Raw genomic sequence first — 27826 nt, forward strand, 5'->3', positions numbered from 1 at the left:
AGAACTAAAGTGCTTCCGAGCGCTGTTGGCCTTCACCCTGAGGGGGGAGCTGGCAGGCTCAGGAAATGCCATTGCAGGGCCGAGCCAGCTTTTTAATATTGGCTTGAATCCTCTGAATCCAGCTGTCCTTGGAGGAGAACATTGTAAACAGCCCCCAGGCAAAGGGTGATGAGCGTAACAGAGAGCCAGAGCCAAACCCTGGCCTCTAAACCACCCCAGACCATGGGAAAGTTTGGATCCAACCTTTATGACTGGTCCCCATCTCTGTCACATGCTGAAGCAAAGCCCAGAGTACCACAGAACCTTTGGGGGTGGTCCCATCTCTGAGTAAAGCAGGGTGCAGCTGAGAGACACCTTGGAAGAAAGGGGGTGGTGGATGAGGGACCGTGTGTGAAGGCTTTGTGGACTCTGGAGCGCGTTGGGATCCATTGGGTTGAAAGTGCTAGCAGTATGCACGTTGTTATTATCATTTGTAGTGGGAGGAAAGGCGTGTGGCAGATGAGCTGCTAGTGCTTAGCTCCAGGGTGCCATAAGTGTGTGTGCACATTGCTGGCAATTTCACCCTGTGCAGCACTGGCAGGGGAAACGCCCTCGCTCCTCCCCCCGTGTCTCTCTCCCTTGCGTCGTGATTGTGGTTTGGTTTTAATGCTGTCGCTGAAAAAAAATAAAACCTCTCCACCCACCCTCCTTCCCCCTCAGATTCTGCTGCAGGAGCAGCTGGGGGCTGTGGAGAATGCCGGCTGCCAGCGAACGCAAAGCGAGGGTGGCTGGAGTGCTGTCTCTGGTCTCCTGCCTAAGAAAAGGCCTGGCCTGGCTAGGTGCATCCCAGGAGATACAGGGGCTGGTGTTTGAAAGGGGGATGTGCTGTGATGCGTCACGGTGGGCAATGGCTCCACCAGGCTGGTGGTGAAAATCTTTTGATTCTCCCCCGCAGGACCAAATCTTGGCATTCATGCTGGTGTTTCTGGGGTTGTCGTGACTGCTGGCTGTGACCCTTGCACTGGGAGACAATGTGTGTTAGGATCATGAAGTGATGCTGTTTGGGATGCCCCATGTTCTGAGGCAGCATTTGGCAATCTCACAAAGAGGACAAGGCTTTCACCCCCTTCATCCATTGCAGCATTTGGGAGACGCTAGGGCAAGGAACTGGAGATTTCCTGGCTGGAATGAAATTATTTTTTGCTTTTTTGTAGTGCTGATATGTTTGTGGTGACACCTGGAAGAATCCAGGCAGAGAGCGCTGCAGAGGGAATAGCCAGCGACTAACGCTGGCCTCGTCAATTTAACGCTGAGCCCTGTTCTGCTAACTCATCCACTTTGCCTGCGTGTGAACGAGAGGCTTGCGTGCGTTTGGCATTGCCGGGTGCTTTGGCAGGCTCTCTCTCAGTTGTGGCCTATTGAGGGTTTGTGCTGAGCGATCTGAGATTTCAATTTAGTCTAATATTTGCAGAGCCCGAATCGTGGTGTGGGCCTGTGCTGCCACCGTGGCTGCTGCTGGGACTTGCTAGGGTAATTTTAGCACGTTCATTAAAGGAGGACAGTACATTTTCCCTTAATGAGCAAAGCTGCTAACTAAACAGGAAATAGGGTGGAGGAGGAAAAAGGAGACTAAGAGTGGGGGGGCGAGATCAGGAGCACAACACTGTTTTTAGAGGTCATTGCATCTGTCTGACAGAGATGAACAAGCCGAAGAGTTATTCTCCAGTGCTGTAGAGTGAGGCTTGTTCAAGGGGTTTCTGCCGGACTAGGTGGGACATCCAGTATGGGGATGACCTCTTGCTCTGTTCTGAAAGGGCAATTCCTGTGTCATCAAGCCAGATTACTCTGATGTGGAATGTTTTTCACTTTGGCCATTTTGGCACACGGTAGAAAATAGATCAGATGTTGAGGAGTTGGCCTAAAAGAATAGTGGGCCAGTGCATTTGCCCCTCTGGGTACTTTTTTGGTGGCACATATTTTTCGCTGTCCCCCAGTGTCTCTCTCCCCTTGGCACCCTGTTTCTGTGTCAAGTGTGTGGCACATGGAGACAGGGCAATGCCAGAACTGATGATCAGGCCTCTCCTTCCTGTCAGCTTCAGTGTCCTGTTCACACTTGCTGATCAACGCACGGGAGCCAAGATGATCAAGAAGTCTTCAGTCCAGGGCTTTATTGCAGCCATGGGGCAAAGCCCAAATACCCTGGTGAAGACAGCGGGTCCACAGAAGCCTGGATGCGGGGGAGGGATTCCTGGTGAATGGCAAGGAGCTCTGAGGAGTGGGGCATAAGGGAGGAGGACTTTCCTATGAGGACATATACAGCAAAGTCAAACTTTGGCATGGAGAGAGGTGGGCAGAGGCGGACCAGTGGGCTGCGTGTCTGCCCTTACTTTAACGTACATCTTCATCTCAAACCCGAAGCACCTCTGGCACCTGGCTGCTCCAGAGAGCCAACACAAGACGCGTGTGAATCCATGGTGTTTGCTGCCGGTTTCAGTGGGTGAAACTGGCTGCCACCAGGCATGCTCGGAGGTTGAATTGTCTTGAGAAATGAAACAGCAACAAGTTGACACTCACTGGGCTCTCAGTCTGTATTGTTACCCTTGGTTGTGTGTTTGTGCAGGGGCCTGAGTGGGACTGACGTGGGGGCTAGTTATGTAGGAATGTCAGGGAGAATTTCCCAGACTCTCTCTGGTTGGTTTTTGTTCTTGTGGATTTGATGGCCCCTTTCTTCTCTTCTCCCATTTCCTCCCTCCTTATTCCCTTCCCGAAACTGGGGCTATTGCTGGCTAGCAAATGGCCTGGAGAGAGCCACAATAGGGTGGTTTCCCTACCCAATGATGCCATCTAGTTTTTACTTCAACGCTGAGTGTGCTGTCACGACTTTCTCCTGCCATGTGTCTGCCCCCTGCCATCCTTGGCCTTTAGATGAGAGGGTGGGGAGTCAGTGGGGGCAGCAGCATATGTGCTATATTGGGGTACAGTGCCTTAATGGGCAAGGCTGATTGGGCCTGTGTTGCAGAGCAGATTGAATATCAAAGAAGCCACGCACTGTGCCCCTGACAACCTGGTGCTGGGGAATACATCGGGGATGTGCGTTACCGTCGGGGATGTGCGTTCCACTTCTAATTTATGCCAAGCACTCGTGCGTGCCCCCCCAGCAGCTCCGTGCAGCTAATCCTCTGGATCAGGATTTTCGGAGCTGGCAGCATGTTATTAAAATGTGTTTAAAAACGGCTTCCATGCAGAAAGGAATGTGTCAGGTTTGAAATAAAGGGTGACCATGGAAGGGGGAGCTCATTGGGAGAAGGAGGGCAGCAGGGTCCATCCCCAACAGCAGCGTCTTTCTGCCACTGGTTGGACTGAATCACAGTAATATAGTTTGCAGTTTAATTACAGAGGCTCTTGTATGTTAGTGTCATTAATCAGGCATCTGGCTTACTTTAGCTGAATAAAAATGGCTTTTAATAGTGGAGCCCTTCTTGCTGCTGCTAAATTGAGGGAAAAGCAAACATGCCATTTCCTTTTTGACTAAAGTCCAATTGTTCTGGATTTCGGGAGTAAACTCCTCTTTAATCCTCCACTACAAACAAACCAACACCTCCCCAAGAATGGGAGTGATGAGCCGTTCGGCAGACGCACCTCAGTGGCCCCATTCATCTGCTGGGCTAAGATGACTCTGATCGCCTTACATTTCTCTTCTGCCTTTCTTCACCCAGGGTTCCAGAGCACTCTAGCCATGTGCAAACCACTTCAGCTACTACTGAAATGCAGCCACCTCTGAGTAGGGGTACAGATGCTGCCTAATAATTCACATCAGCACTTTAGGAGAGATGAGGTGACGAGTCCCACACAGTTGAAATTGGAAGAGGGAGAGGAGGCAGAATATAATAACCCAGGCTGGAATTGGGTCTGGACATTAGGGCTAATCCCCTAACTCTTACAAAAAATACATGAGATTTATAAGCACCAGTGGTCAGGAATGTTATGTCTCATCTCAAAGACAGGCGCTTCAGGAGCACAGCTGCCCCTGACATGATGTTGGGACAGTGGAGTATTGTTGAACTGTGACCTTTCCATCAGAGGTCACAAAAGGGTCTTAAATCTGTCTCGTTGGTGTTCAACCATTCAAGTGCTCTTTTGACCTGTAGTCTGGAAATGTGGGGTACTTGGTCATTATGGGCCTCCCCCCACTTTGGAGCCTCCTTGGATCAGAAGGGTACAGGGAAAGAACATGTTGTTTGTGAAAGGGGAGGAGAGTGTTTGGAAGGATTTCCCATGGAAAGTGGGTCCTTGGAGGGTCCTGTGGGATATGAGAGGCTGGCAGGAGCGAGGTGTAGACTACCTGAGATGGAAAGGGCTGGTAACATCGGCTATTATTAAGGTTGCCTGACGCATCCCATGGTAAGATCCTATTTTCAGTTGCTTATAACTTGGCTAAATTTTAGCCATTTGAGCTGGAACTTTTTCATGCAGAGTGTCTGCCTTAGGGCTAAATATTTTTTGGAACATTTCAGCTAAAACAGTTCAGCTGCTCCCAAAAACAAAGCAAGGGAAAATACATTGCTTTATCTATGGCAAAAAATTCTCTTTTCTTTGCAAAACTCTAGTGCCCAGTGCTTTGGAGCAGGGATTTGAAATTTGGCAGGCTGGTGGCCTTTGTGTCAGGGATGTGCCTTTTGCTTTCCCTGTGAAAATCTGCCCAAATTTGGTCTAATTATAAGCCTTTGTAAAATAGCAGTTTGCACACGCTCAGCAAAGAGTTGTTAGATTTTACAGTAGTTCCCTGGAGCACACTTGCCACCAGAGCCTGGAATGGAACCCAAGATTCCAGAGTCTCACCATTCCTCTGCTATCAGCAACAATCTATGGAAACCCACTGGCAAAGTGACCCAGGGTCCTCTAGTGCTGCTCCACACAAAGGATGACAACCTACTACTGCTGTCGGTTACTCTGTTAGCTCAAGCGACAGAGGTCTGTATTGTGGCTCTAAAAGTTCCAACTCTGCTGATGACCTGTATGGGTGTTTATACGGTGCCACGTGATGGAATTTCAGTTTTTTTGTTTGGTTTTAAAAAAGTACCCAAACCCTCGGAAATTACATACAACCCTCCTGTCCCAAAAAAACCAAACCAAACCAAAAACCAAATAAGGCTGCAAAGTCAAATAGGAATTGTCAGAGTTAAGGTTGCTTGTTGCTTATGGCAAGGCCAGGGTCTTGTGGGTAAAATAGTATGTGATCATGTAACTAAAGACTGTATCATAAGGCACACACTCAAGGAGGCCAAATAAAGATTACACAGGCAACTTTAATTCTAGCATTTCCTATTTTTTGAGTGCTTAACAGTGGCCCTGAGAGCACCCCAGTGCCAGAGGGCAATGGGCACTTTAGTATCTAGCAGTGAGCCTGAGCTGGTCTGACCAGTGTACTCCAACTCACGTTGTCATAATCTGTATCTAACAGGTGTCATGTAAGGTATCATATGTGAACTGATAAAATGCTGGTCGCTAGAATTATTCTGTGGTGTATGTATGGGAGATATGAGAAACATTTTGTGATGGAAATGTATTCTCAAGTGTTTTTGGCAGGTACGGTTTAAGTCAACCCACCCTAGACAAAGGAACATGGTCCCTCCTGCTTGACTTTGCCTCCAATGTAAATTGAACATAGAGAGGATATGAAAGGACGCTTACATAAAAGGTAAACAAAGCCACCAAACGACTAGTGAATTGGGGAGAGAGCCACTTAACTATCGCAGTAGGGGGAGGAGACTGCAAAAATGAACATGGCGTCAGCTCCTTGGTGGACCCAGCAAGCTGAGCCCCCAGGAGGGCTTCCTGACTTTGAAAACAAAGATAAAACATTGAGGATATAAGCAGAGAGGAAAAGCCGTTTTGGCATCCTGCACCTGAAGAGACAAAGAAGCCAAATGCTTTAAACTCTGTGTTGGGTCCTGGCTAAGAACTGGCCATTCGTGCTGGAAGAACATCACTTGGAACAAGAGGCTCTAGTTTAAATTAGGTTTTAGTTTTAGAAGAGTATTTTTACTTTTGTTTGTTTGTAGACATTTCTGTCTCAGTTCGGCCTGTTTGGTATCACTTGAATGTCTGTGCTTTGTCAATAAACTTATTCTTGTTTTATTACGCCACCACCTCCATACATTGTTTCACATGGAAGAGTAAAATCCTCTACCAAGCGAACGGGCTGGTGCTGCATACTGTCTTGCCAAAGGAGCAGCAAACTCAGTAAGGTTTGGTGAGGGCTAGAGTTAGAGGGGCTGAGCTCTGCAGCGGAGATGGTTTGGGGTAGACTTGGGGCTAGCGGGGCTGGTGGTGTCACCCCAAACAGAGTAACCAGGCTGGTGGAAGCGAAGGTGAACTATTGTACTGCTGTTGTCAGGGCTCTGAGTCAAAGCTGCCCAGCACGGAAGCACCAGGGTTGCAGGGTGGGCGGAGTAAAAACCCCTTACTGGTCTTCACAACCTTAATTATTTTTTAAATATAGTTTGTTTGTTTTTAAAACCCCTCCCAAGATCATGGACTTTACACAACTTACCCCACTTCAGAGTGTGTGTATCTGCCTCTGTTGGCGAATGCCTTCCCCATGGCTCTCCCCAGATAAAGGTTGTGAGTAGGTGTCCCTGCCCACAGTCACCTGCAGATGTTGCCTATTGGGTCAGACAGTGTCACTGCTCCTCCAAAGGAGCGTTTCCTGCCAGATGTGAGCCAATGACAGTGCGTCCCCTCTTCACTGGGTTCTCCGGGAGGGCCGTGGCGAAGGAGTGAGGCTAAAAGCCGAGCACATCCGCCTAGCAAAGCGCCTCGTGTTAGCGAGGCCGTGTCCCCTCTCCATCGCTCCCTGCCCCAAATTGTAATAACATGATCGTGCTATTTTTGGTTCCTTATTTGCGTGGAAAGCCTGTTGTTTTTTCTTTCCTCTTTCAGAATCCAATTTTCTCTTGACATTTCTGCCTAATGTAGCTAAACATGACCTTTGTGAAAGGACACTTCCAGCAAGATGTGCTCCCTGCTCTGCAGCTGTGTCTGCCGCTCTTCTACATCTCTCTCTATCTCTCACCCATCCCCTTTTCCACCCTCCCCTCTTCTCTCTCTGGCGTGGGGACTGTAGAGCATTTACCGGCTAATCTTTCTGTAGCGATGGGAGTTTCCTACCCTCTCCTCAGCTGGCAGTGCCAGGCTCCCGAAGGCTGACTCTTCTCCGAGGGACACTGAAGCCTGATTCTCTGGGGCATGCCTGCAAGTTGTGCCCATTTCCCAAGACTTTCCCGCGGATGGGAAGTAGGAGCCGTGGGCTTGTCCACATGGAGACTTCGTGCGTGGCAAGGTGGGGTGTAGACCTCCAGCATGCTAGCCTGCCACGCACTAACTGGCTGTGTGGACCTTGCTGCCGCGAGTTCTGCAGTGTGGTTTGATCCACTGCTGAGTGAAACTGTAGTCGGTCTAAGCGCACTATGGAACTCTTAGCATGCGATAGCGAGGTCCACACGGCCCGTTAGCATGCAGCAGGCTAGCGCATTGTGGATTTACACCCCAGCTTGCCAGGCGCTAAATCTCCTCTTAGACAAACCCAGTGTTTCCACAGCGTTGGGAATTAAGGGATCTTTGCTGCCTCAGTGAGATTCTTGCAGTGCTTTGTGCATGTAGCGTGACATGATGTATGTAGCGTGACATGAAGCCATGGCTTATGGATGCAGCAGTGTCATGTGGCTACAAACACACAGCTGTATGACACCAGCTGGGTGCGGTTTATCCCCTAACCAAAGTGAACAACACATACTGGGGAATGTTTGCCTTGTAAGCAGCATAGATGTGTCTGGGCTTCAACTGCAGAATTCCAGATCTGACCTCTTCAGGAGAGGTTGTTCTAGGTTAGAGCAACCCCTGGGCTGTTCTAAACTATGCTGTCTTGAATCTGAGTGGCAGAGAGGTGGCTTAAAGTGACATTTGCCTTTCAACACCTGGCTATGGCTTGTGTGCTACGTGTCTCATAAAGCACGCCTAGAATCTGCCATTGACTCTCTCCTGGGGGCTGGATGGCACACTGGCTTGTTATTGCAGCATCTCTCAGGCAGGTTGGGTTGCAGAGGCCAGGGTGTCTCAGGTGGGCTGGCTGGGCAAAGACACAAGGCAGGCAGGTTTCCAGGGGCTTTGTGAGGAAGATGGTGAGGAGTTCTTCCAAGCTGGAAAGGTAAAACTCCTTCAGAGACTCCTGTACCCAAAAAAGATCAGTTTGGATTTGTAGGACCCATCCCTTTAATCGCCCCTAGCGCTACACGCCTGGCCTCACTGTATATTGCTTTCTTATTCTGAGAGTAAGAGCCAAATGAATCTAATAGCCCAAACCCTTCAGCCTCCGTCATGTATCAAACCCACATAGAGCCGAAGTCAGTGCCTCTCCATGTCCACTCTCAATGCTGCCTTATGTTTATCCCATTTCCCTGAGTCTGATGGGGATCCTCGTGCCTGGCCTATAGCAAACTTAGCTGCCTTCGTGCCACCTCCTCCTCTTGCCCCATATTTCCTCTTTAGCTGGCTGCAGATTTAATGAGGCTCTGGGTCTCTTGTTCATGTCTCTTGCTCTTGGTTGCCGTTCTCAGTGAATAAGGTCACAGCATGAATGATCTGTGCAGCCAAGGAACCGTTGTCATAGTTGATTAATTGCCATGCCTGCCCAGGCATAGGTGACCAGGGCAATGATGATTCAGATGGGCCAGCAAAGGGGAGGGAAATTAGAGGATGAGGAGGGGGTTGAGTGGCATGAGAGACCGAAAAGTGTCAGTGCTTTAATGGGAGGCAGGGAGATCAAGGAGAGTGGTGCCATTGGTGGTTAATAAGGGTGCAGAACCCCACTGCTGACAAGGGGGAAAGAAGGTCCTGAAGCAACTCTACTCTGCAAATCCTGTTCACTGGCCGTTAGTTGCTGGCATGCAGTGATGGAGCTGGCTTCCCGTTCCTCCCCAAGCAGCAGGCTCTCCCCCACTACCAGCACTGCAGGAATGGGCTCCCCAACCAAAGACTCTCCTGGGCAGACATTGCTGCCTCTGCACTCAGGGTGTAGGACCCCAGATCTCAGCCTTCGCTCTGTGGGGGTGTGACTTAAATAGAACAGATAATGACTTCAGAGGCTACTGACGTTTACTGCTGAACTTCCAATTAGAGCCTAAACTCGGGGTTCACCTGTGATCCTCCCCTACCTCTTGGTTCTTGCTGTAAAATGGGAGTTCAGTTGGGAAGAGGAGAAGGCAGAGTTAATTAGGCTGTAATTAGGAGAAGGCTTTCTGATCACTCACACTGATGATTAATGGTTTGGAGTTTTTTTCCCTAGTTTCGGCAGCTGTGGTTTTTCATGCTCAAGTTGTTGCAGGTGCAAAAACTTCAGCTGGCAGGAGTGAGCTGAATTTGTGTATGTAGACTGAGCTGCCAGGTGTGTAGCTTTGATGTGCCAAGCTGTGAGAGCTAATTCTTCTTCAAGTGCTTGCTCATGTCGATTCCGTGTTAGGTAAGCGCGAGCCCATGTGCACGGCTGCCGGAGATTTTTGCCTTACTGTTATCCATAGGGCCAGGTCTGGAGCCCCATGCTCGTGCGCTGGTATATGAGGTGCCACCAGCCCTGCGCCCTGTCAGTTCTTTCTTACTGCCCTGGGTGGTTGCTGGAACGCCTTTCCTCTTGTGACTGCAAGCGCTTACAGTGGTTCTCTTTCATAGTTTCTTGTATATAGTTGTTCATAGAGTTAGTATTTAATAGTTGGTAAGTTACAGTTAGTTAGTGGTCCTCTTAGGGACGTCGGCCCTGGGATGGGGCATGCCCCAGTCCCTGGGCTTCAAACCGTATTACGCTTTCCATAAGCCTATGCTTGTGAGCGATCCCCATGCAAATTGTCTGAAGTGTTTGGGGGAGATGCACATTAAAGATAGGTGCCGATTCAAGACCTCTGTAGAGCTGCTCCCTGGTCGTCAGTCCATACCTTTGTGTCCCATTACACCATCACCCACCAACTCGGGACGATTCCAGCTTCAACAGAGCAGTGCTGCAAACAGCACATCCGTGAACTCTGAGCCCACCTCCAGGGATACTGCTTGGGAGTCACCTAACATGGAATCACCATGAGCAAGCACTCGAAGAAGAAAAAATGGTTACTAGCCTTCCGTAACGGTTGTTCTTTGAGGTTTGTTGCTCATGTCCATTCCATGAATTGGAGTTGACAGCAAGAAGGAACTGAGAGGGCATAGGGCTGGCAGCGCCTCATATACCAGCGCATGAGCCCGGGGCTCCAGAGGGCGCCAGAGCCAGCCCTACGGATACCACTAAGGCAAAAATCTCTGTTAGCTGGGCACATGGGTGCACACGCTCACCTAACATGGAATGGACATGAGCAGCACATCTCAAAGAACAAGTTATGGAAGGTTGGTAACCATTGTTTTTTTTTTTTTTGAGCATGGGTTGAAGATCCATTGAACATTTAGCCTTTTACAAAATTTAGGCTCTTTGTTTTTCCTGTCATCTTAAAATGAACTCATAATAAAATACAGGTGACCCTTCTGTGTGTGTGTGTGTGTGTGTGTGTGTGTCTCTCTGTCTCTCTCATACTCTGCCTCTGTCCTCTCTGAGCTAGTCTTTGACCCCTGTTTGCTCTCTCTCCCGTCTCCAGCTCTTTTTGTCTCTCTCCTTCTTTTACTTGACTCAGTAGATGTGGGCACTGGTTTGTAAAATGTTCCCAGAGACAGAAGAGGTCGCATTTCTTTAGTTTGGGGTGGAGTGGTGCTAGGATGTGGTTGCTCCTAGTTGCTACAGCAGTAGTCCCTTTTGGTGTGAATGACGCAGAGCCTAATGGGAAAACAAATATACAAATCCTATTTTAAAATTTCCCTTCTCTGTGTTACTGTTAACACTTTAGACTATCACAGCTGAAATAATTCTAAAGATTAGCATTTATTTCATACCATGCAGTTTATTTATCTCTTGTATTTCACTTGAGTTTGGAGAGTGAAACCGGTCTGATCAGTTTTCCTTTCTGTTTGTAGCTGGTTCCCTTTCCGGTTCTCAGGTATGGTTGCAGGGAATTGTTCTGTTTGTCTTTTTCACTCTGCAACAGAATATGGACTGTTTTCACAAAAAGGAAAGGAAGTCTTCTATCCACATTCAGTGTCATTAAAATATTTTTACTAAACTTTAAGTTGGGGCCTTAGATGACTGGACAGCCTTCCTGTAGCTGTAAATTGTAGAGGAAAATTCTGAGCTCTGAGGAACCCCGTAGGGTCTGGTGCAGAGGGAATTATTCACCATGAATTCTTTCTCTTGTTAATTTTCAGAAACCTCTCCGATAACCGGCTTACCACACTGTCATGGCAACTCTTCCAGACACTGAGACTTTCTGAACTGTAAGTTCCATCCTGGAGGGATCTCCTGGGAGTGGGGGGAGGTGGGGGAGAGGTACAGAAAGTCCCGCCCACCCCCGCCCAAAAAAAGATCAGTTTTGAAACCTGTGATGTATCAGTGTGAATAATTATCTAAAATCCCAGAGGGCAGAGTGAATTCTGGAAGGGGTTCCTGGGCGTGGACGCTCCAGAGCCCAGCTGCTTCTCCGTTAACTTCATAACGTCTTGTGAATTGACGTTCGGGGCTGATGATAAAGCCATTTCTGGGCTTATAATGGTTTGGCTAAATGCAAGGCCAGATTTTGAGGGGACCTCTGTAAGGACCAGACCCTGTGAGATGGGAAGAGTCCTCCACTCCCATTCATTTACAGGCTGTGGTTGGTTGTATGGCAAGGGTCATCCAGTGTGGAGGGGTGCGTTTCGTAGTCGATGGTGGCTGTAATGGTGGGTGACTCCCTGGCTCTTGAGTAACCAAGGCACCTGCCAGATCCTGTGTGGACGAGAGGCGAGTATCTCTCCTGGGTCACCTGAGGGCTGCAGCCCACTGAATTATGGATAAAGCATGCTCTACTGCGTCTGAAGAGTAAGTGGACATGAAATCAATGGAGCACTGCCCCGGTGACCTGTTTTGTTGAGTTTTAGAAATAGTTGTTAGGTGGATATAAAAAAAAATGTGTGATTTATCCCAGAGGATCATGGGATATCCCATTCATCCTCACCTGTGATCGATACAGCTGTAAGCTAGAAGTGACTTATGAAAGAATAATGACAGACTCTCAAGTGGGAGTAAATGTGTTATCACCGCTGTTACTGCAGCGTATTTTATTTCTGTCAAATTGTTAAATGAAAAATACTAATAGTAATATTAGAAAATAAAGAAATACCCATCCGATGGGGAATCTGGCCCGCAGAGTTAAACGCTGGATTTGGAATTCATCTCTGCACTGATTGCAGCTCAGAAGAGTTCCAAGTCCTGCTCAGGTTTCAAGTTTAAAAGAGGTGAGTGGCTTCTAGTCTTAGGTTTCCATTTGTTCTCATTGCACCATCTGGCACAGTTCAGATTAGCAGTTGCTAGCCAAGAGAGGCCTATGAATGGAAGGCGGGGTGGGGACTGCAGGTCAGGACTGAGGTGCATTGGCAGAGTTTTGGGGGAAAGCCCAGGGCTTGGATAACGGGGTGCTGCAGATCAGGACTGGAGTACTTTTGCAGAAATCTTTGGAGTCAAGGGCTAGAATGGGGTATGCTGCAGATCAGGGTAAATACTCTCGATATTAATTTGTTTTTAAATGGTTCTGTCCCATTTGGTTATATTGCACTTCAAGTATATCTCATGTCTACAACCCCACATCAGGCCAACACCAACAATGATGGAAACTGAGGATCCTTCATATTTGGGCAGCAAAAAATAGCCAAGAATCCTCTTTCTTGCCCTACAACAGGGATTTCGACCTGTTTGAGCTTGCTTCATGTTGTGGCAGCAGGGTAACTCATGATCATTAGGGTAACTCATGGTTGATAGGCTGACCGTCACGTGAGCTGTATGAAGGAGGAGAATGGAAGTGGTGTAAACAGTTCAGTTCCTTTTGGACCCTCTTGCAGAGACTGGTGGGAGAAGTAACATGGATGAAGTTGCTGGGGATCAAAGAAGGGGAAAAATGGCACTGCCATTATCAAGCGGTGTGGTGTTAGCTATCCCTTATAAAGCTTCAGGCCTCTAGTGCTGGGAAAGTATTAACTCCCAAGTGTGTGCTCCTCAAGCTATCAAACTGGCTCTTAACATGAAAAAACCCGTCGGGTTTATGCCTATGGGGGATGACTTCCTTTGAGTTGAATCAGAATCAGCATACAATTCAGATAAACAGATTACACGGCCCTTTGACTATGATGCCTCTCATCAGAAGTTTCCAGATGGGATCCTGCTCAGCAACCACTCTCCATCCATCTGGACAGTGGCCAGGCTGGTGGTCAGCAGTAGGATAGGACAGGGATGCTGCTCCGGGAAGTCTGGAAGAGAGAGGGGAATCTTTCTTAGCTGGTTGTGAGAGTACCAGTGTTGGTGGGAGGTGTGCTTTGAGCACTTCTCCTGGGGTAGAGATGAGGGTGGCATGGGTTCTACAGAACTTGAGATGTGGTTGAGAGAAGACTGAAAGGGGTGGAAATCAAACTACAAGGGTGAATAATCATGAATGCAAAGCTGCTACAGAGTGAGGGGGAAAGAGAGAACTGAATAGATATATTGCACACAGATTTGACCCCTAAAGCTCAGAGGGCAAGATGAGTGAAATGAGGAATAAATCTCCAGCAGGCGGGGGAGAGGTTAAGAACTGACGGGCAAGGAGAAACATAACATTTAAAAATCCCAAGAGGCTCAGCCAGTATAAGACATTTATGTCATGTCAAACTACAAGGTGGGTTACAAGACTTGGGAGCGGGGTGGAATACACAGTCCACACAAGGTGACAGCATAGTACTGTTAGAAGCTAGAGAGAAAGCTGCAGTGTGAGGTTGGCAAAGAACTTGAAGGTGAGCCAAATCTCTCTTGAAAGGAAGAAAGTAATGAAATGAGGAGATAGATGCAGAGAGACAGCAAGCGTGAGAAAGGCAGGTTGAGCCGTATGAGCTCTGCAAGGCCTTGGGGAGGCAGGAGAAATATTACAGAAGACACAAGAACACATGTTCGCATGATGTGTGCTATCCTCCAGAGCGATAGGTATATAGGAAGATGAGATGGGGACAAGCTGGCCTTCTAATGGCAACAGCTGCTGCTGCTCAAGGCCAAAGATGGAGCGGTGGTTACCGAGAGGATATCCGGCAGAGTAGATAGCCCCAGCTGGTAGGAGGGGCTTGTCACTTGAACATAACCAGGCAAAAATGATGATGTGTTAGCATTTCAGGGCATCAAGAGACAGAAATGTCAGTGCAGGTAAAGATGCCCTCAGGGGGCCAGCTGAAAGAAGTGGAGCAAGCAGTCAAGGTAACGATGGGAATGTGACAGATTGGAGACCTGGGAAGTGTAAAGAGTTCTACTAAAATGTGCCAGACAAGCCTTGACTTTTTGGGACAATATGTGTTAAATGGCTTTCCTGGGGAATCCCTGGGGAGTGTTTAACAAAAATGCCACAACTCCGATTTTGCAAGAACCCAACTTTTTGGAGCTACACCCTGAGGAGAGAGCCATCGACTGTTGATTGCCTGTTCCCAGAGACTGAAGATCAAAGGCCTGAGCTGTATAACGAAGTAGCTGATCTGCCTAGCTTTTATTCTGGTTCCGATTTAACGATTGATGTGAGCCCAGGGAAAACCCAGTTATGGGAGTTCAAGGACTGACAGCTGCCAGAGCCCTATGTTGGAGTTGGGGTGACCCCAGTAAGCTTTTAGTATGCATGTAGGTGCTTTTCTTGTGTTTTTGTCTGCTTCCGTTGTAAAATTTTGACTTTCAGAATAAATGTGCTTATTTCAAAGGAGCTGTGTGTTAACTTATAGCGTCTGGCCACACACTGCTCATTGCCCTTGGGGAGAGAGCAAAGTGCAGACGCTGGCCATTTAGGGAGACTGGCTTGCTGGGGGTATCTGTGTAGATCAGGGAGCTGTACAGTCTCAAAGACCCCAGCCAGAAGGGAGTGAGATGCAGGTCACCGCCCAGGAGCGGTCGCAGCTGGAAGCCCTCGAGGGACCATGGAGGGGGAAATACAGGTACAGTTACTCTGAAACCGTGACAGGGAGAAACAGCTCCTTGGGGAGGATTGGGAGGACGTGACATGAAATGGAGAGTGGCTAGAGAATGTCAGGCCTGATGAAGCCATTCACAGCAAACACTGGAGAGGAGAGAGCGTGGAAATAGTAATACCAGGACCATGCCACCCGTAAGATCTGGCTGACATATGGGAATTTCCTGAGGAACTCCAAGCTTCAGTGGGTTTGTGTCTGCCCTTGAGGCACATGGAACCAACAGCCTCATTGCAGGAATGAGTAGGTTTTTGCATGCTAGGGCTTCTTTGTCATTGGCCAGAGCCAACCTTCTCCCTAGCCAACAGTTCCTCCAGAGGGACTGGCAAGAGGTCATCTCCTATTGATGATTTCTACACGTTCCCCACTCCTGCTGGCGCAGGGACCAAGCCACTGGTTCTTGGCATCAAACATAAGGCAGATCCCTTTTAGGGCAGGATGACTTTGTATGAATACAATACAGTGCACTACAAAGGAAAGTCCCGATCAACTCCTTTTTAGTCAACGCCGCAGGGACTTGAGAAACAAGAGGTTTGATACTGAAATATACCTCCTCCAATCCTGGAAAAAGCCATGTCTGGGGATGGCTTTCTGTGAGTCAACCCCTAACTCTCCTAGGCTCAGACTGACCTTGAATGGCAGGTCTCCAGCCAAAGGATGTGCAGCTCTTGTGAGCCTGTAGTGTGCTGAGCTCATGGAAGCTTCAGAAACATGCTACGGCTCATAAACATTGGCCTTACAGCCCTTGTTGTCCAGAGGTCACTGCTGGCTTCCTCCGTCATGCCCTGGGAGAGCTTAGGGCTGACCTTTCAGGAGAGTTTTGTAAAAAACCTGCCCCCAAAACTGACCTTCTCAGGGCAGTGAGAAATCCAAGCCTTCCTTGCTCCAGTTGCATCTGTCATTTGATAAAACCTTTGCGTTACAGGCACTCCTCCCTCACCCAGACCTCCAGTCCTTCTAAAGCAATCTGTAGCTGCCTTATTGCCCTGCAAAACATTTCCATAGTGCTGTTGTGAGAGGTGACGGTGCTGAATGGGGCGCAGCAGGGTGTCTGTTAATATCATGAGCACAAGTTAATTTCACATGTGTCCATTGCTCAAGGACTTATTGCCACCGATAGGCACGCTAATGGAGTTGGCTATACACAAGAGGGGCTTCCCTGCTGGGTGCAGGGGACTAATTCAGCAACCAGAAACCATGCCTCGCTCTGTAGATTAAGTCTCCCCTTCTCGTTCCATTTCCTGCCACCAGGGGTTCTGAAATGATGAAGCCAGATATTTTTCCTTCTTTGCTGGACACCCTGATTCACTTGGAGGCTCAACAAAGTAGAGGCAGAGTCCCTGCCTGGGAGAGTGCTTTAAGCTGCAAGCATTCAAAACCTCAGCCCTAATTTTATAAGGCCCAAAGCAGACAATGGAAAGAAGGCACAGATCCCATTAGGAACTTTGCTGCAGGCACTTGTTTTAACCGGTGAATAGTATAGTGAGCTCGCGGAACCAGGGACAGGCTGTGAGGGTTCGACGTGCCCCACACAGCTGCGTTATTCTTGAGAGAATAGTTTTGAGATGATCACACATCTAAAACCATGGTCATCCCAGTGCATTCAGGGGCTCCTCAGCCTCTGCCCCACAGAGCTCATCGGTTTTACTGGGAGCAGGGTTGCTGGGGTAATCTCCAAAGGTTCTAGGCACTGCATTGTGGGATGCGGTTAGGAGGCTTGGCTGAACCAGGCAGCCGCAACACTTGCCGTTTCTATTCCATGCTGGGGAAAAGTCATTGTAGGCTGTTCTGTTGCGGCTAGAGCCCTTATTCCCAGTTTTCAGAGTGGCAGCCGTGTTGGTCTGTAGCAGCAAAAAGAACGAGGAGTCCTTGTGGCACCTTAGAGACTAACAAATTTATTTGAGCATACGCTTTCGTGGGCTAAAACCCACTTCATCGGATGCATGGAGTGGAAAATACAGTAGGAAGATATATATATATATAGGCACACAGAGAACATGAAAAAATGGGTGTTGCCATACACACTGTAATGAGAGTTATCAGTTAAGGTGGGCTATTATCAGCAGGAGAAAAAACCCTTTTGTAGTGATAATGAGGATGGCCCATTTCCAACAGTTGACAAGAAGGTGAGAGTAACAGTGGGGGGGGGGAAATAAGCATGGGGAAATAGTTTTACTTTGTGTAATGACCCATTCACTCCCAGTCTTTATTCAAGCCCAATTTAATGGTGACAAGTTTGCAAATTAATTCCAATTCAGCAGTCTCTCGTTGGAGTCTGTTTTTGAAGTTTTTTTGTTGTAATATTACGACTTTTAGGTCTGTAATTGAGTGACCAGGGAGATTGAAGTGTTCTCCGACAGGTTTTTATAATTCTTGATATCTGATTTGTGTCCATTTATTCTTTTATGTAGAGACTGTCTGGTTTGGCCAATGTACATGGCAGAGGGGCATTGCTGGCACATGATGGCATATATTACATTGGTAGATGTGCAGGTGGACGAGCCTCTGATAGTGTGGCTGATGTGATTAGGTCCTGTGATGGTGTCCCCTGAATAGATATGTGGACAGAGTTGGCAATGGGCTTCGTTGCAAGGATAGGTTCCTGGGTTAGTGGTTCTGTTGTGTGTGGTTGCTGGTGAGTATTTGCTTCAGGTTGGGGGGCTGTCTGTAAGCAAGGATTGGCCTGTCTCCCAAGATCTGTGAGAGTGAGGGATCGTCCTTCAGGGTAGGTTGTAGATCCTTGATGATGCGCTGGAGAGGTTTAATTGGGGGCTGAAGGTGATGGCTAGTGGCATTCTGTTACTTTCTTTGTTGGGCCTGTCCTGTAGTAGGTGACTTCTGGTTACTCTTCTGGCTCTGTCAATCTGTTTCTTCACTTCAGCAGGTGAGTATTGTAGTTGTAAGAACGCTTGATAGAGATCTTGTAGGTGTTTGTCTCTGTCTGAGGGGTTGGAGCAAATGCAGTTGTATCATAGAGCTTGGCTGTAGACAGTGGATTGTGTGGTGTGGTCTGGATGAAAGCTGGAGGCATGTAGGTAGGCACAGTGGTCAGTAGGTTTCCGGTATAGGGTGGTGTTTATGTGACCATCGCTTATTAGCACTGTAGTGTCCAGGAAATGGATCTCTTGTGTGGACTGGTCCAGGCTGAGGTTGATGGTGGGATGGAAATTGTTGAAATCATGGTGGAATTCCTCAAGGGCTTCTTTTCCATGGGTCCAAATGATGAAGATGTCATCAATGTAGCGCAAGTAGAGAAGGGACGTTAGGGGACGAGAACTGAGGAAGCGTTGTTCTAAGTCAGCCATAAAAATGTTGGCATACTGTGGGGCCATGCAGGTACCCATAGCAGTGCCGCTGACTTGAAGGTATACATTGTCCCCAAATGTGAAATAGTTATGGGTGAGGACAAAGTCACAAAGTTCAGCCAGGAGGTTTGCCGTGACATTATCGGGGATACTGTTCCTGACGGCTTGTAGTCCATCTTTGTGTGGAATGTTGGTGTAGAGGGCTTCTACATCTATAGTGGCCAGGATGGTGTTTTCTGGAAGATCACCAATGGATTGTAGTTTCCTCAGGAAGTCCGTGGTGTCTCGAAGATAGCTAGGAGTGCTGATAGCGTAGGGCCTGAGGAGGGAGTCTACATAGCCAGACAATCCTGCTGTCAGGGTGCCAATGCCAGTGTTACAGCTGGTGATTGTATAGTATCTGTGAGGACAGGTGTTTGTGCTGGAGTATAAGGGGGTGGTGAGCCACTGGTGTTCCAACCAACACCTTTCCACTTAGTGTAGGCAGGGACTAGGCATCTTTTGTTGACTCGCTCCTTACCAACTGCTGCTGCATATTTCTGAGATTGTCTTCCTAGGTGCCCCTCACCTCTCCTGGCCACCTAGACCCTTCCCCTGTACAAGTGTGGGGTTGCATTACATGCCTTTCATGTGTAGTCGCATGGGACTTCCTGAAAATGAGCCGTGTTAACTCTGAGCCCAATTTGGCTGCCAATACTGGGTGCAGTTCTTCTCTCCTGGAATGAAACTGCCAGGCCCACTTTTGCCCATTCCCTCTGCCTCCTGAGCCATGAGAACCATTCTCAAAGCTCACTTGGTGTGTGCTGTGCTGCTGTGTGTCTCCTCCCCTGCCCAGCCATGGATGGAATATGCTAGACCAGCATGCGGGTCCATTTCCCTTTGCTGGCTCATTCCTTTAGCTTAGAAGGCAGATACACTTGATAGATTAGATCCCAGTTCACTTACACATGTGCATTTCTGATTTCTCAAAGCTGTGGCTTGTTTTTTTAAATGAGGTGTCTTAAGGAAGCGGAATGGTTGTCGTCCCCCCCCGCCCCTCCCCGCCGAGAGGCAGTAACCTGGACGTGGGTTGGGAATACCTCCAGCCTGAATATATAAACTAAAATGCCGTTTGAATCTTCTTGTCCTTTCCTGGAGTAAAACGTGCAGAATCCAGCTCATGAGAAAGAACCCTCAGCCTTTAGATCTTGCTGTAGCTCCGATACGGCTGTTAAGCATATGGCAGCAACTAAGTGAAATTAACTTCCAGAGGCTGCTGAGGAAAGGGATCACAGCTGTGGAGAAAATTAGCTCCTTCTCTTTCTAAGTTGCAGCCTCACAGGTAGAATAGTTTGATTTTCTGAGATGGCCATGCATCCCTTGGTCATTCTGGTACTGAAATCTCTAATGCTGTCATTCTGGGTGCCTCACTTCAGGAAAGATGTGGACAATTTGGAGAGAGTCCAGAGGATGGCAACAAAAATGATAGAAGGATTAGAAAACTTGACTTCTGAGGAAAGGTTAAACAAACTGGGGATGGTTTGGTCTTGAGAAAAGAAGACTGGTGGGGTGGGGGTAACCTGAGAACAGTCTTCAGGTATGTTAAGGGCTGTTGTAAAGAGCAGGATGATGTGTTCTTCATGTCCACAGAAAGGACAAGAAAGCTTAATCTGCAGTGAGGGAGATTGAGGGAAAACTTTCTAGCTAGAAGGATAGTTAAATTCTGGAATAAGCTTCCAAGGGAGTGTGGTGGACCCTCGCTCTCCCACTCAGAGGGAGGCCACTCGTTCAGGTGCCTTCGGGCTTGTCTGGCCAAGGCATGAAGCTGCAGAATAGTCTAGGGCCCTTGTCTCCACCCAAGGTGGAGCAAGGCCCCCCAGGTCCTCTAGTTCCCAGCCCCACAATAGGGCTGGGCACCAGACGGTCATGGCCAGGCTTTAGCCTGGGCTTGGGGAGGCTCAAGGTGCCAGCAATTAAACACTGGCTACAGAGGGCTGGCTTCGGCCGGGGCAGGGCTCCGGCCGCCAGCAAGGCAATCACAGTCTATGGAGCTGGTGTGGGCCTGGGCTTGAGGAGGCTCAGGCTGCCAGCCAACAAACAGTCTCTAGGATGGCTTTAGCCTGGCCGTGGCTCCGTGTATAAGGGAGCTGGTAAGGAAGGATCCTTCTTCAGAGGGGGAGCTTCCCTGCACAGTGTAGGGAGTCAGCCACCCGGGGAAGGGGGAGGTGGCAGGGGGACGCTGGCCCACCCTACTCCACCACGTCCCAGCCCAGGGCCCTGGCAGAGGCACGTTTGGCTGCCCTTGCATCGGCGGGGATCCAGCCGCAACACACCGACTGAGCCACACCTGGCTCTGCAGCTGGGTGCTCCGTGGCTGCCCCTGGGCCACTTCCTGCCTCCCCAGGGTTTTGTACCTTTCGCTTCTGGGGCTTGTTGGGCTCCTCGGGGTACACCGCAGCTGGTAGTCCGGGCCACTCCTCGTCAGGGTCTCCCACTTCTGTGACTATCGGACAGTCGGGGTAGGTTCCCCTCCTGGGCATGGCAGTACGGCAGGAGCATCCTTCTCTGGGATTCCGCCCCAACTGGGCTGCAGGGCCTTCCTCTTATATTTCCGGCCCCGCCCCGCCACTTCCAGTGAGGGAGGAGGGGCAGGCTAGGCTCCGCCCACCAAGGGGAGTGTAGTGGACCCTCTCTCTCCTGCTCAGAGGGAGGCCACTCGGCCTCACTGCGGGGAGGTTGTGGAATCCCCATCATTGGAGGCTTTTAAGAATAGGTTGGACAAACACCTGTCAGAGATGGTCTATATGTACTTGGTCCTGCCTCAGCACAGGGAGGCTGGACTTGATTACATCTTGAGGTCCCTTCCAGCCCTGCATGTTATGATTCTTGTGACATATGCCCGGCAGTTTCTTCCATCCTCTTGAGTTCTTAAAGCCTGATAAAAGTATTGGCATAAATGAATTGTCTCTTGGCCTGAAGTTGTATCTGTGACGTTTGGCATCCCGGTGGGTGCCTTCTAGCTGGACATACAGTGGTTGCCATTGAAAAGTCAGCATATGCCAATAGGTACCATGCAGTGGCCAGAGCTATTTCCTCTGAGCACATAGGGAGAAAGCTGTGTTAATCTCGAGTACTGCTCCCAGCAAGTACTGCCTTCTTAACGGTAAACACTGGAATGCTGGGTGGCCTGGTGCCTGAGTTCTAACCAGAACACCTGGCAGCACAGCAGACATCCTACCACTGTAGTATCTGAGTGGGGCAACTACCGTCCTTTTCTTCCTGGGAAACGGTTGTTTATATCACCCCACTAGGGTGCAGGGCACATGTCAAGGGAGTCAGATAACCTCCCTGTTCTGCGTTTAGGGCAACTGTAGACCTATTACAGGAGACAGTCCATGGGCTACAGTAGTTGTGGGAAAATAGAACAGAAGGGAAGGGTGCTTTTAAGTGGCATTGTTTGTAATGCTCAGGCATGAGCCTTGAGTCTTGATAGGGCCTGGCATGGAGTTGAGTGAGCAGAAAGAAGCATGTTTCAATTACTATGGACAGGGTGGCGGATGCAGGAGCAGAACAGCATGGGAGTCAAAATCCCTGTCTGTAGCATAAAGCATGTATCTTCCCCTCCTGTGAATCAGCTGGCCTGGCGGCACGGGTTCAAAGCAAGGGGAGCGGGTGTCTCCAGCATGCCAGGAGCGCTTTTGGGAAAAGCACAAATAAAGGAGAATCAGTAGATGTATCTGAAAAGCAGCCCGGTCCCCAGAGAGGCAAAGTGCCAGCTGCTGATGGCGCTCAGCGCGTCCAGTCGATGAGAGGAGTTAATTTGCGCAAAAGCTCCCCAGGGTGCCACGATTAGGGGGACTTACATCACTGACTCTGGGGCAGGCTGTTGGTAAATTCTTTCTGTGTGCTACTCCTTTATTATTCATGGGGCTTCATGCATTATCGATGGGCCAGAAAACTGCACTCTATTACTTACAGATCTGCCCCTGAAGTGCTGTGAGGGCGGCGGCTCTCTCAGGCAACCTGATTTCAGGGCCATGTTTCCAGCCAAGTAGAATTTCCCCCTCTCTTCTAGTCTCCCCCTCCTCTCTGCTGAGTCTCAGGACATAACTCGCACTAACAAACCTGGTATTAGCAGAGACCAGAACGCCTACATATGTGCTGTCCCACTACTCAGCCAGCACCATGTGACCTCCCCTCCCTGCACATGGCCGACATCCTCTCACACAGGGAGGTACCTGTGTATCGAAGGGAGTGAGGACTCCAGATCTACAGCCATGCTGAAGTGAATTCAAGGCCTATTTTGGGCACCAGCGATGATAACAGTGGTGGGGGAGGATGCTTAAGTCATGCAGTGAGGGCTGCCATGTGCCCCCAAATCCACGAGACAGTCATGATGTTCGCAGGTTTGTCTTCCCTAAGCCTTTTTCTGCTAGATTACTGATGGGTCCCTGTTTTTTTTTCTTGTGTGACACCTGTATTCTAAAGGGTGTAGATTCTTGTGAGGGGAGAGGGAGGGATAGACCTGAAATGCCGCCCATCATCCAAGTTGAGCTACCACAATGATCAGCTGTAAAATATCGAACATTGTGCACATGGAATGTGACATCGCCAGGTTTCAGGATCAAGATCTTTTGAGAAAACAGGGGGAACTTGCCATCTCTCTTTGCACTCAGAGTTTCAGCAGCCCTGCAGTACACCCCATCAGAATCCGGTGTGTGGGTGGGGCCTATGTAGCTTTTTTTTAAATTAAAACTTAAATTTTGCAGAACAAGATGGATGAAGCCAGAGGAGTACTGGCATAGTGCCTCTGGCTTGGCCAACCCCTGGTACGTGGTGGTACAAAGATGCAGAATCCCTGTGTGAGGGTTGGGCTTGCTGAATCTTTCGTAACCTCAGAGTTGGAAAGGACCCTTCCATTTTCACATGGCTGAGTCTGGACATCACAGCTCCTATGCCTCCTGGTTTCTCTTGGCTTCTGGTTGTGTCTGTGTTGGGAAATCCTGTCATGTCTCTGCCTGAGTCCTAAAGACCCTCTGTGACAGAATATATCCCTGTGTTCACACCCTACACACTATTGTAATAATGTTTGTACCAGGTTTACCTCGTGAGGTATCATTTAAAAACTCCTAATTTGCTGATCAGTAGTATAATGGCAAAATGCACATAGTGTTATATGTGAAGTTATAAACAGAAGCTGAGATCATGACAAGAAGTATGTTTTCCAGATTAAGTCTGGGGAGCGGTCAGACCAGTTCCTTGGAGACAAAGGGCGAGCAGACACTACAGCCAGCTGTAAGCACAGCTAATGGACCATTACATGCTAAGTGGCTATTCTTTGGCAGGAAAGGAGGCAGGGGTACAAATCTACAGCTTAGCAAAGAAATAGCATGGAGTTCCCTTGCACACAGACTGCCTGTCACCTTGCTCCCAGCTGGAAATGCTTCTCAAAGTGGGGAACAGAACTATAAAGGAAGGGGCAGACACTCCCTCTGTCTCTCCCTGTCCATTGTGTTCACAGCACCTGAAAAAACGAAGGAAGCAGCAGTTGGACTCTGGAGGAGGGGTCCTGACCTAAAGAGTTTGGTCAATAAGACTGCTGAAAGCATGTGGGGAGGAAACTTTGCTTTGAATTGAACACAGGTTGTTAAGTTAGGCACCGGTTGCATTTTATCTTTATTGTTTTTGTAACCATTTCTGACTTTTATGCCTCATTACTTGTACTCACTTAAAATCTATCTTGTTAATAAACTTGTTTTACTGTTTTATCTAATCCAGTGTATTCAAGTTGAAATGTCTGGATAACTATTTAAGGTAATATGATGATGTATTGCTCCCTTAAAGGAATAATGGACTAAATATATTTGTACTGTCCAGGAACATGCTGGGCAGTGCAATACATGTATTTCAGGGGGAAGATCTAGGACTGGGAGTGCGTTGGGGTCACCCTGCAGTATAGCCGAGGCTGGAAAGAGCCAAGGTGTGGCTGGCTGGCTGCAGCACACACATGGACATTGCTGGGAGTGACTTACACGCTGGAGGCTCTTTGTGAGCAGTCCAGGGTGGAGGCTACAGCAGCCCGGCCTTGTGAAGAACACCCCAGGTTACAGGGCAGGGGTGACACAGCACCTCACTAGTCTGGATTGTACCCTGGGATGTTACGCCCTTTCCCATGTTTCTCCATGTTACATCCGCAAGTAGCTCCCTCTTCTTATCCCAGCGGATACATCCTTACATCCCTCTTCTGACATCCTTCCAGCCAGCCTTCCATCCCCATGTGATGTGACCTCACATCTCCGAAGGGAATGGCAAGGATTTTTCAGAAATGTAAACAAGATGGCTGATAGGCTGGAAAATCAATAATAATAAAATTATCTGTATATAAAATATGTGTAAGTGTATTTTAAATGAAGTATATTAAAGGCAGAGCTCCCTCCTGGCCGGGTCAATGGGTCCCAGCACAGCACTGTTTGATTCAATTAAAATGCCTGGTATGCTGTGTGTTAACCAGCAGCATTGTTTCCTTACACTAAGCTGCAGTATTAAGGACAAGAGCTGCCAGCTTTAGTGAGCATACCCTGCTGGAGGTCTGCCCTGAACTGACTGAACGCCCCCCAGAAGGGTCCTGCCCCACAAGCACTGGGGTCTTAGGACACAAGATATAAATATTTCTTGAGGAGAATGGGGTCACGCCTGCTCCTTTGAGACAGTCCTTTGTTGTGCTAGGTGGCAATGAGGTGGAGCACTGTGACAACCATGTAGTCCTGGGGTGTTCGATGTGTTACATGGATTTCACATGTCTGGGCTCCTGTGAAACCCAGATATCTGAATTGGGGTGTGTGTGTGTGTTTGGAGAGTGCATACAAATGGTCAACTTCCCCATATGGCTAACATCGAATACAGATTCTCCTTTAGCTCAACCCAGTATTATTACAGTCCAACGCATGTGCACACACTCTTCCACCAATGCAATTCCATTCTCAACATCAGCATCCTTTGTTATTGCAGCCCTTGCATTCTCTGCCTTTCAAGCTCTGCCAACATATCTGCTCGCCTTCTCCCCCTCAGGCCAAATATCCGTCTGGCCTTGAGAGTGCTTACAACATGTTTTTTGTGTGACCCAAGATAGCATTTGAACCTTGGTTTCCAGGGCCAAAAAGCTAGTGCAGTAACTCGCTGCACCCCCATGCTCCTTTCCTCCCCTTGCTGCTCCAAGGAGTCCATAATCTCTCCTGATCTATAGAGACTCATTTTAGCCTCGCCGCACATAGCCTTTTTACAATTAGTAGCTTTTCTGTGGAGATCCCATATAACCAATGGTAACCCTGTTTATTTGTCCCCACCCCTTGTTTCTCACATTCTCTCTCTCTCTAGGACACTCGAAAGAAACCTTTTTAACTGCAGCTGTGACATCCGCTGGATTCAGCTCTGGCAGGAGAAAGGTGAAGCAAATCTGCAGAAACAGGAGCTGTACTGCATGAACATGGAGGCTGCTGTCATTCCCCTGCAGGAGATGAACATCACCCAGTGTGGTAAGGAAAGCCCTCTGTGTGCTCCAGTTCACCTTGCTCCCAAGGCTATAGAGAGAGGAGGCCAGGAGGGGCCCCTTGCTACCCTTGCCCGTCCTACAAGAAGTACTCAATGACAGGGAAATATTGTTAAAAAAAACCCAGGTACTGTTTTTTGGTACAGAGTATGATTAACCCATCGAACTTACTGATACCAAGGCAATTAAGAGTGATCTTTTTGAAAAAGATTAGGATACAGTAACTCCTCACTTAACGTTGTAATTATGTTCCTGAAAAATGCGACTTTAAGCAAAACGATGTTAAGCGAATCCAATGTCCCCATAAGAATTAATGTAAATGGGGGGGTTAGGTTCCAGGGAAATGTTTTAAACAATGTAATACTGTACACAGCAATGATGATTGTGAAGCTTAGTTGAGGTGGTGAAGTCAGAGGGTGGGATATTTCCCAGGGAATGCCTTACTGCTAAATGATGAGCTAGAACTCAGCTGAGCCCTCAAGGGTTAACTCGTTGTTAATGTAGCCTCACACTCTACAAGGCAGCAGGAATGGAGGGAGGGGAGACAGCATGGCAGACAGAGACACACACACTGTGTGTGTGTGTGTGTGTGTGTGTGTGTTGAGAGAGATGCGCATTTCCCCTTTAAGTACGCTGACCCAATCTTAAGTACACTGCCTTGTTAAGTTAATCAGCAAGCTGAGACCACAGCTGCTACCAGGAAGCTCCCTCCATCCTGAGCCCTGTCGTGTGTCCCCCTGCTCTATGGAGATGGGATAAGCCGGGTGCAGGAGCAAGGGGGAGGGGGACACCCTGACATTAGCCCCGCCCCCCACGCATGGCAAGCAGGAGGCTCGGGGAGCAGCTCCAAGGCAGAGGGCAGGAGCAGCACATGGCAGTGCGGGGCGGGACAGCTGAACTGCCTGGCAATTGATAGCCTGCTGGGTGGCTGCTGCACAGGGAACTTAGGGGAGTGGGGAGCTGACAGGGGGCTGCCGGTCCGCCCTGGTTCCAAGCCCCCCCCCGCAGCTCGCTCCAATGGGCTGCTCTTCCTGCAAGCAGTGGACAAAGCAGGCGGCTGCCCAACGATGTTAGAAGGGAGCATTGCGCAACTTTAAACGAGCAAGTTCCCTAATTGATCAGCAACGTAACAACGAAACAACGTTAACCGGGACGACTTTAAGTGAGGAGTTACTGTAGTTTATGAAAACAAAATAACATCTCTAGTTGAACTTGGAGTATTATTCCTCATGGTTCAGAGAATGAGCTAATCATCCGCTGTGTTTGGGAAGAAATTCCCTCAGTGGCATAATATCATCAAGCATGGTGCATTGTTGCTGGTCCATGCCTTAGCCTGAAGCAGCAGGAACTGTCCATATTTTCAAGACCGGATATGCTTCATGTGGTTATCCTGTTTAACGGACACTAGAAACTACTTCTGTTAAAGGGACACTGGCAGCTTGATTTTTTTTTTAAATCATTTTTTCAGTGGGTGCACGTTTAAAATAGCAGACCCTTAAAGTTTTACATGTGTATGTGTGCGCACAGGCGGGCGTATTTTTCTGGTCCCTGCTGGTCTTTTTGGGCGGGCCCAAGAGCAACATCAAACATACTCTGGGCTGCCCCTTCTCCCAACACTTTCCCTTTGTTCACTCTTAAGTCTGCTGCCTTGTCAGTTTCAGCTCTCCTGCTGCTGTTACTGGCAAGCAGGACCTAGGGAAGGTCCTTGTACCAAGAACAGAACAGTGAAGGAGGCTGTCGACTAGGAGCTGTCAAAGGAACAGTCTGGGGAAAAAAGAGAAACTTTTTTTTTTTAATTTTACATCTTTCTATTCTAGGAATGTTAGGGTGTTTCTTGTAACAAAGGTAGATACCCAGTTTTCAGCTGGAGATACGGCATATGACTTTCAAGTTTATA

At 48.6% G+C, this 27826-nt stretch overlaps 1 protein-coding gene and 1 long non-coding RNA gene across 6 annotated transcripts in view; one reads left to right on the plus strand and one right to left on the minus strand.

The window, feature by feature from the left end:
* Positions 1-27826, plus strand: part of NTRK3 (neurotrophic receptor tyrosine kinase 3) — a 320506-nt gene that overhangs the window by 88519 nt on the left and 204161 nt on the right. For all 5 annotated transcript variants that reach the window (XM_074966486.1, XM_074966489.1, XM_074966490.1 and 2 more), the window contains exons 5-6: positions 11308-11376; positions 25758-25915. In XM_074966486.1, coding sequence (XP_074822587.1) covers positions 11308-11376; positions 25758-25915 — 227 coding nt within the window. The remainder of the gene's footprint in view (positions 1-11307; positions 11377-25757; positions 25916-27826) is intronic.
* Positions 10954-27826, minus strand: part of LOC141995348 (uncharacterized) — a 65383-nt gene continuing 48510 nt past the window's right edge. Inside the window, exon 3 of the long non-coding RNA XR_012641302.1 lies at positions 10954-11081. This is a non-coding gene — a long non-coding RNA (uncharacterized LOC141995348). The remainder of the gene's footprint in view (positions 11082-27826) is intronic.

Source organism: Natator depressus, chromosome 10, assembly GCF_965152275.1.
Source record: "Natator depressus isolate rNatDep1 chromosome 10, rNatDep2.hap1, whole genome shotgun sequence".
NCBI classification, from domain to species: Eukaryota; Metazoa; Chordata; order Testudines; family Cheloniidae; genus Natator; species Natator depressus.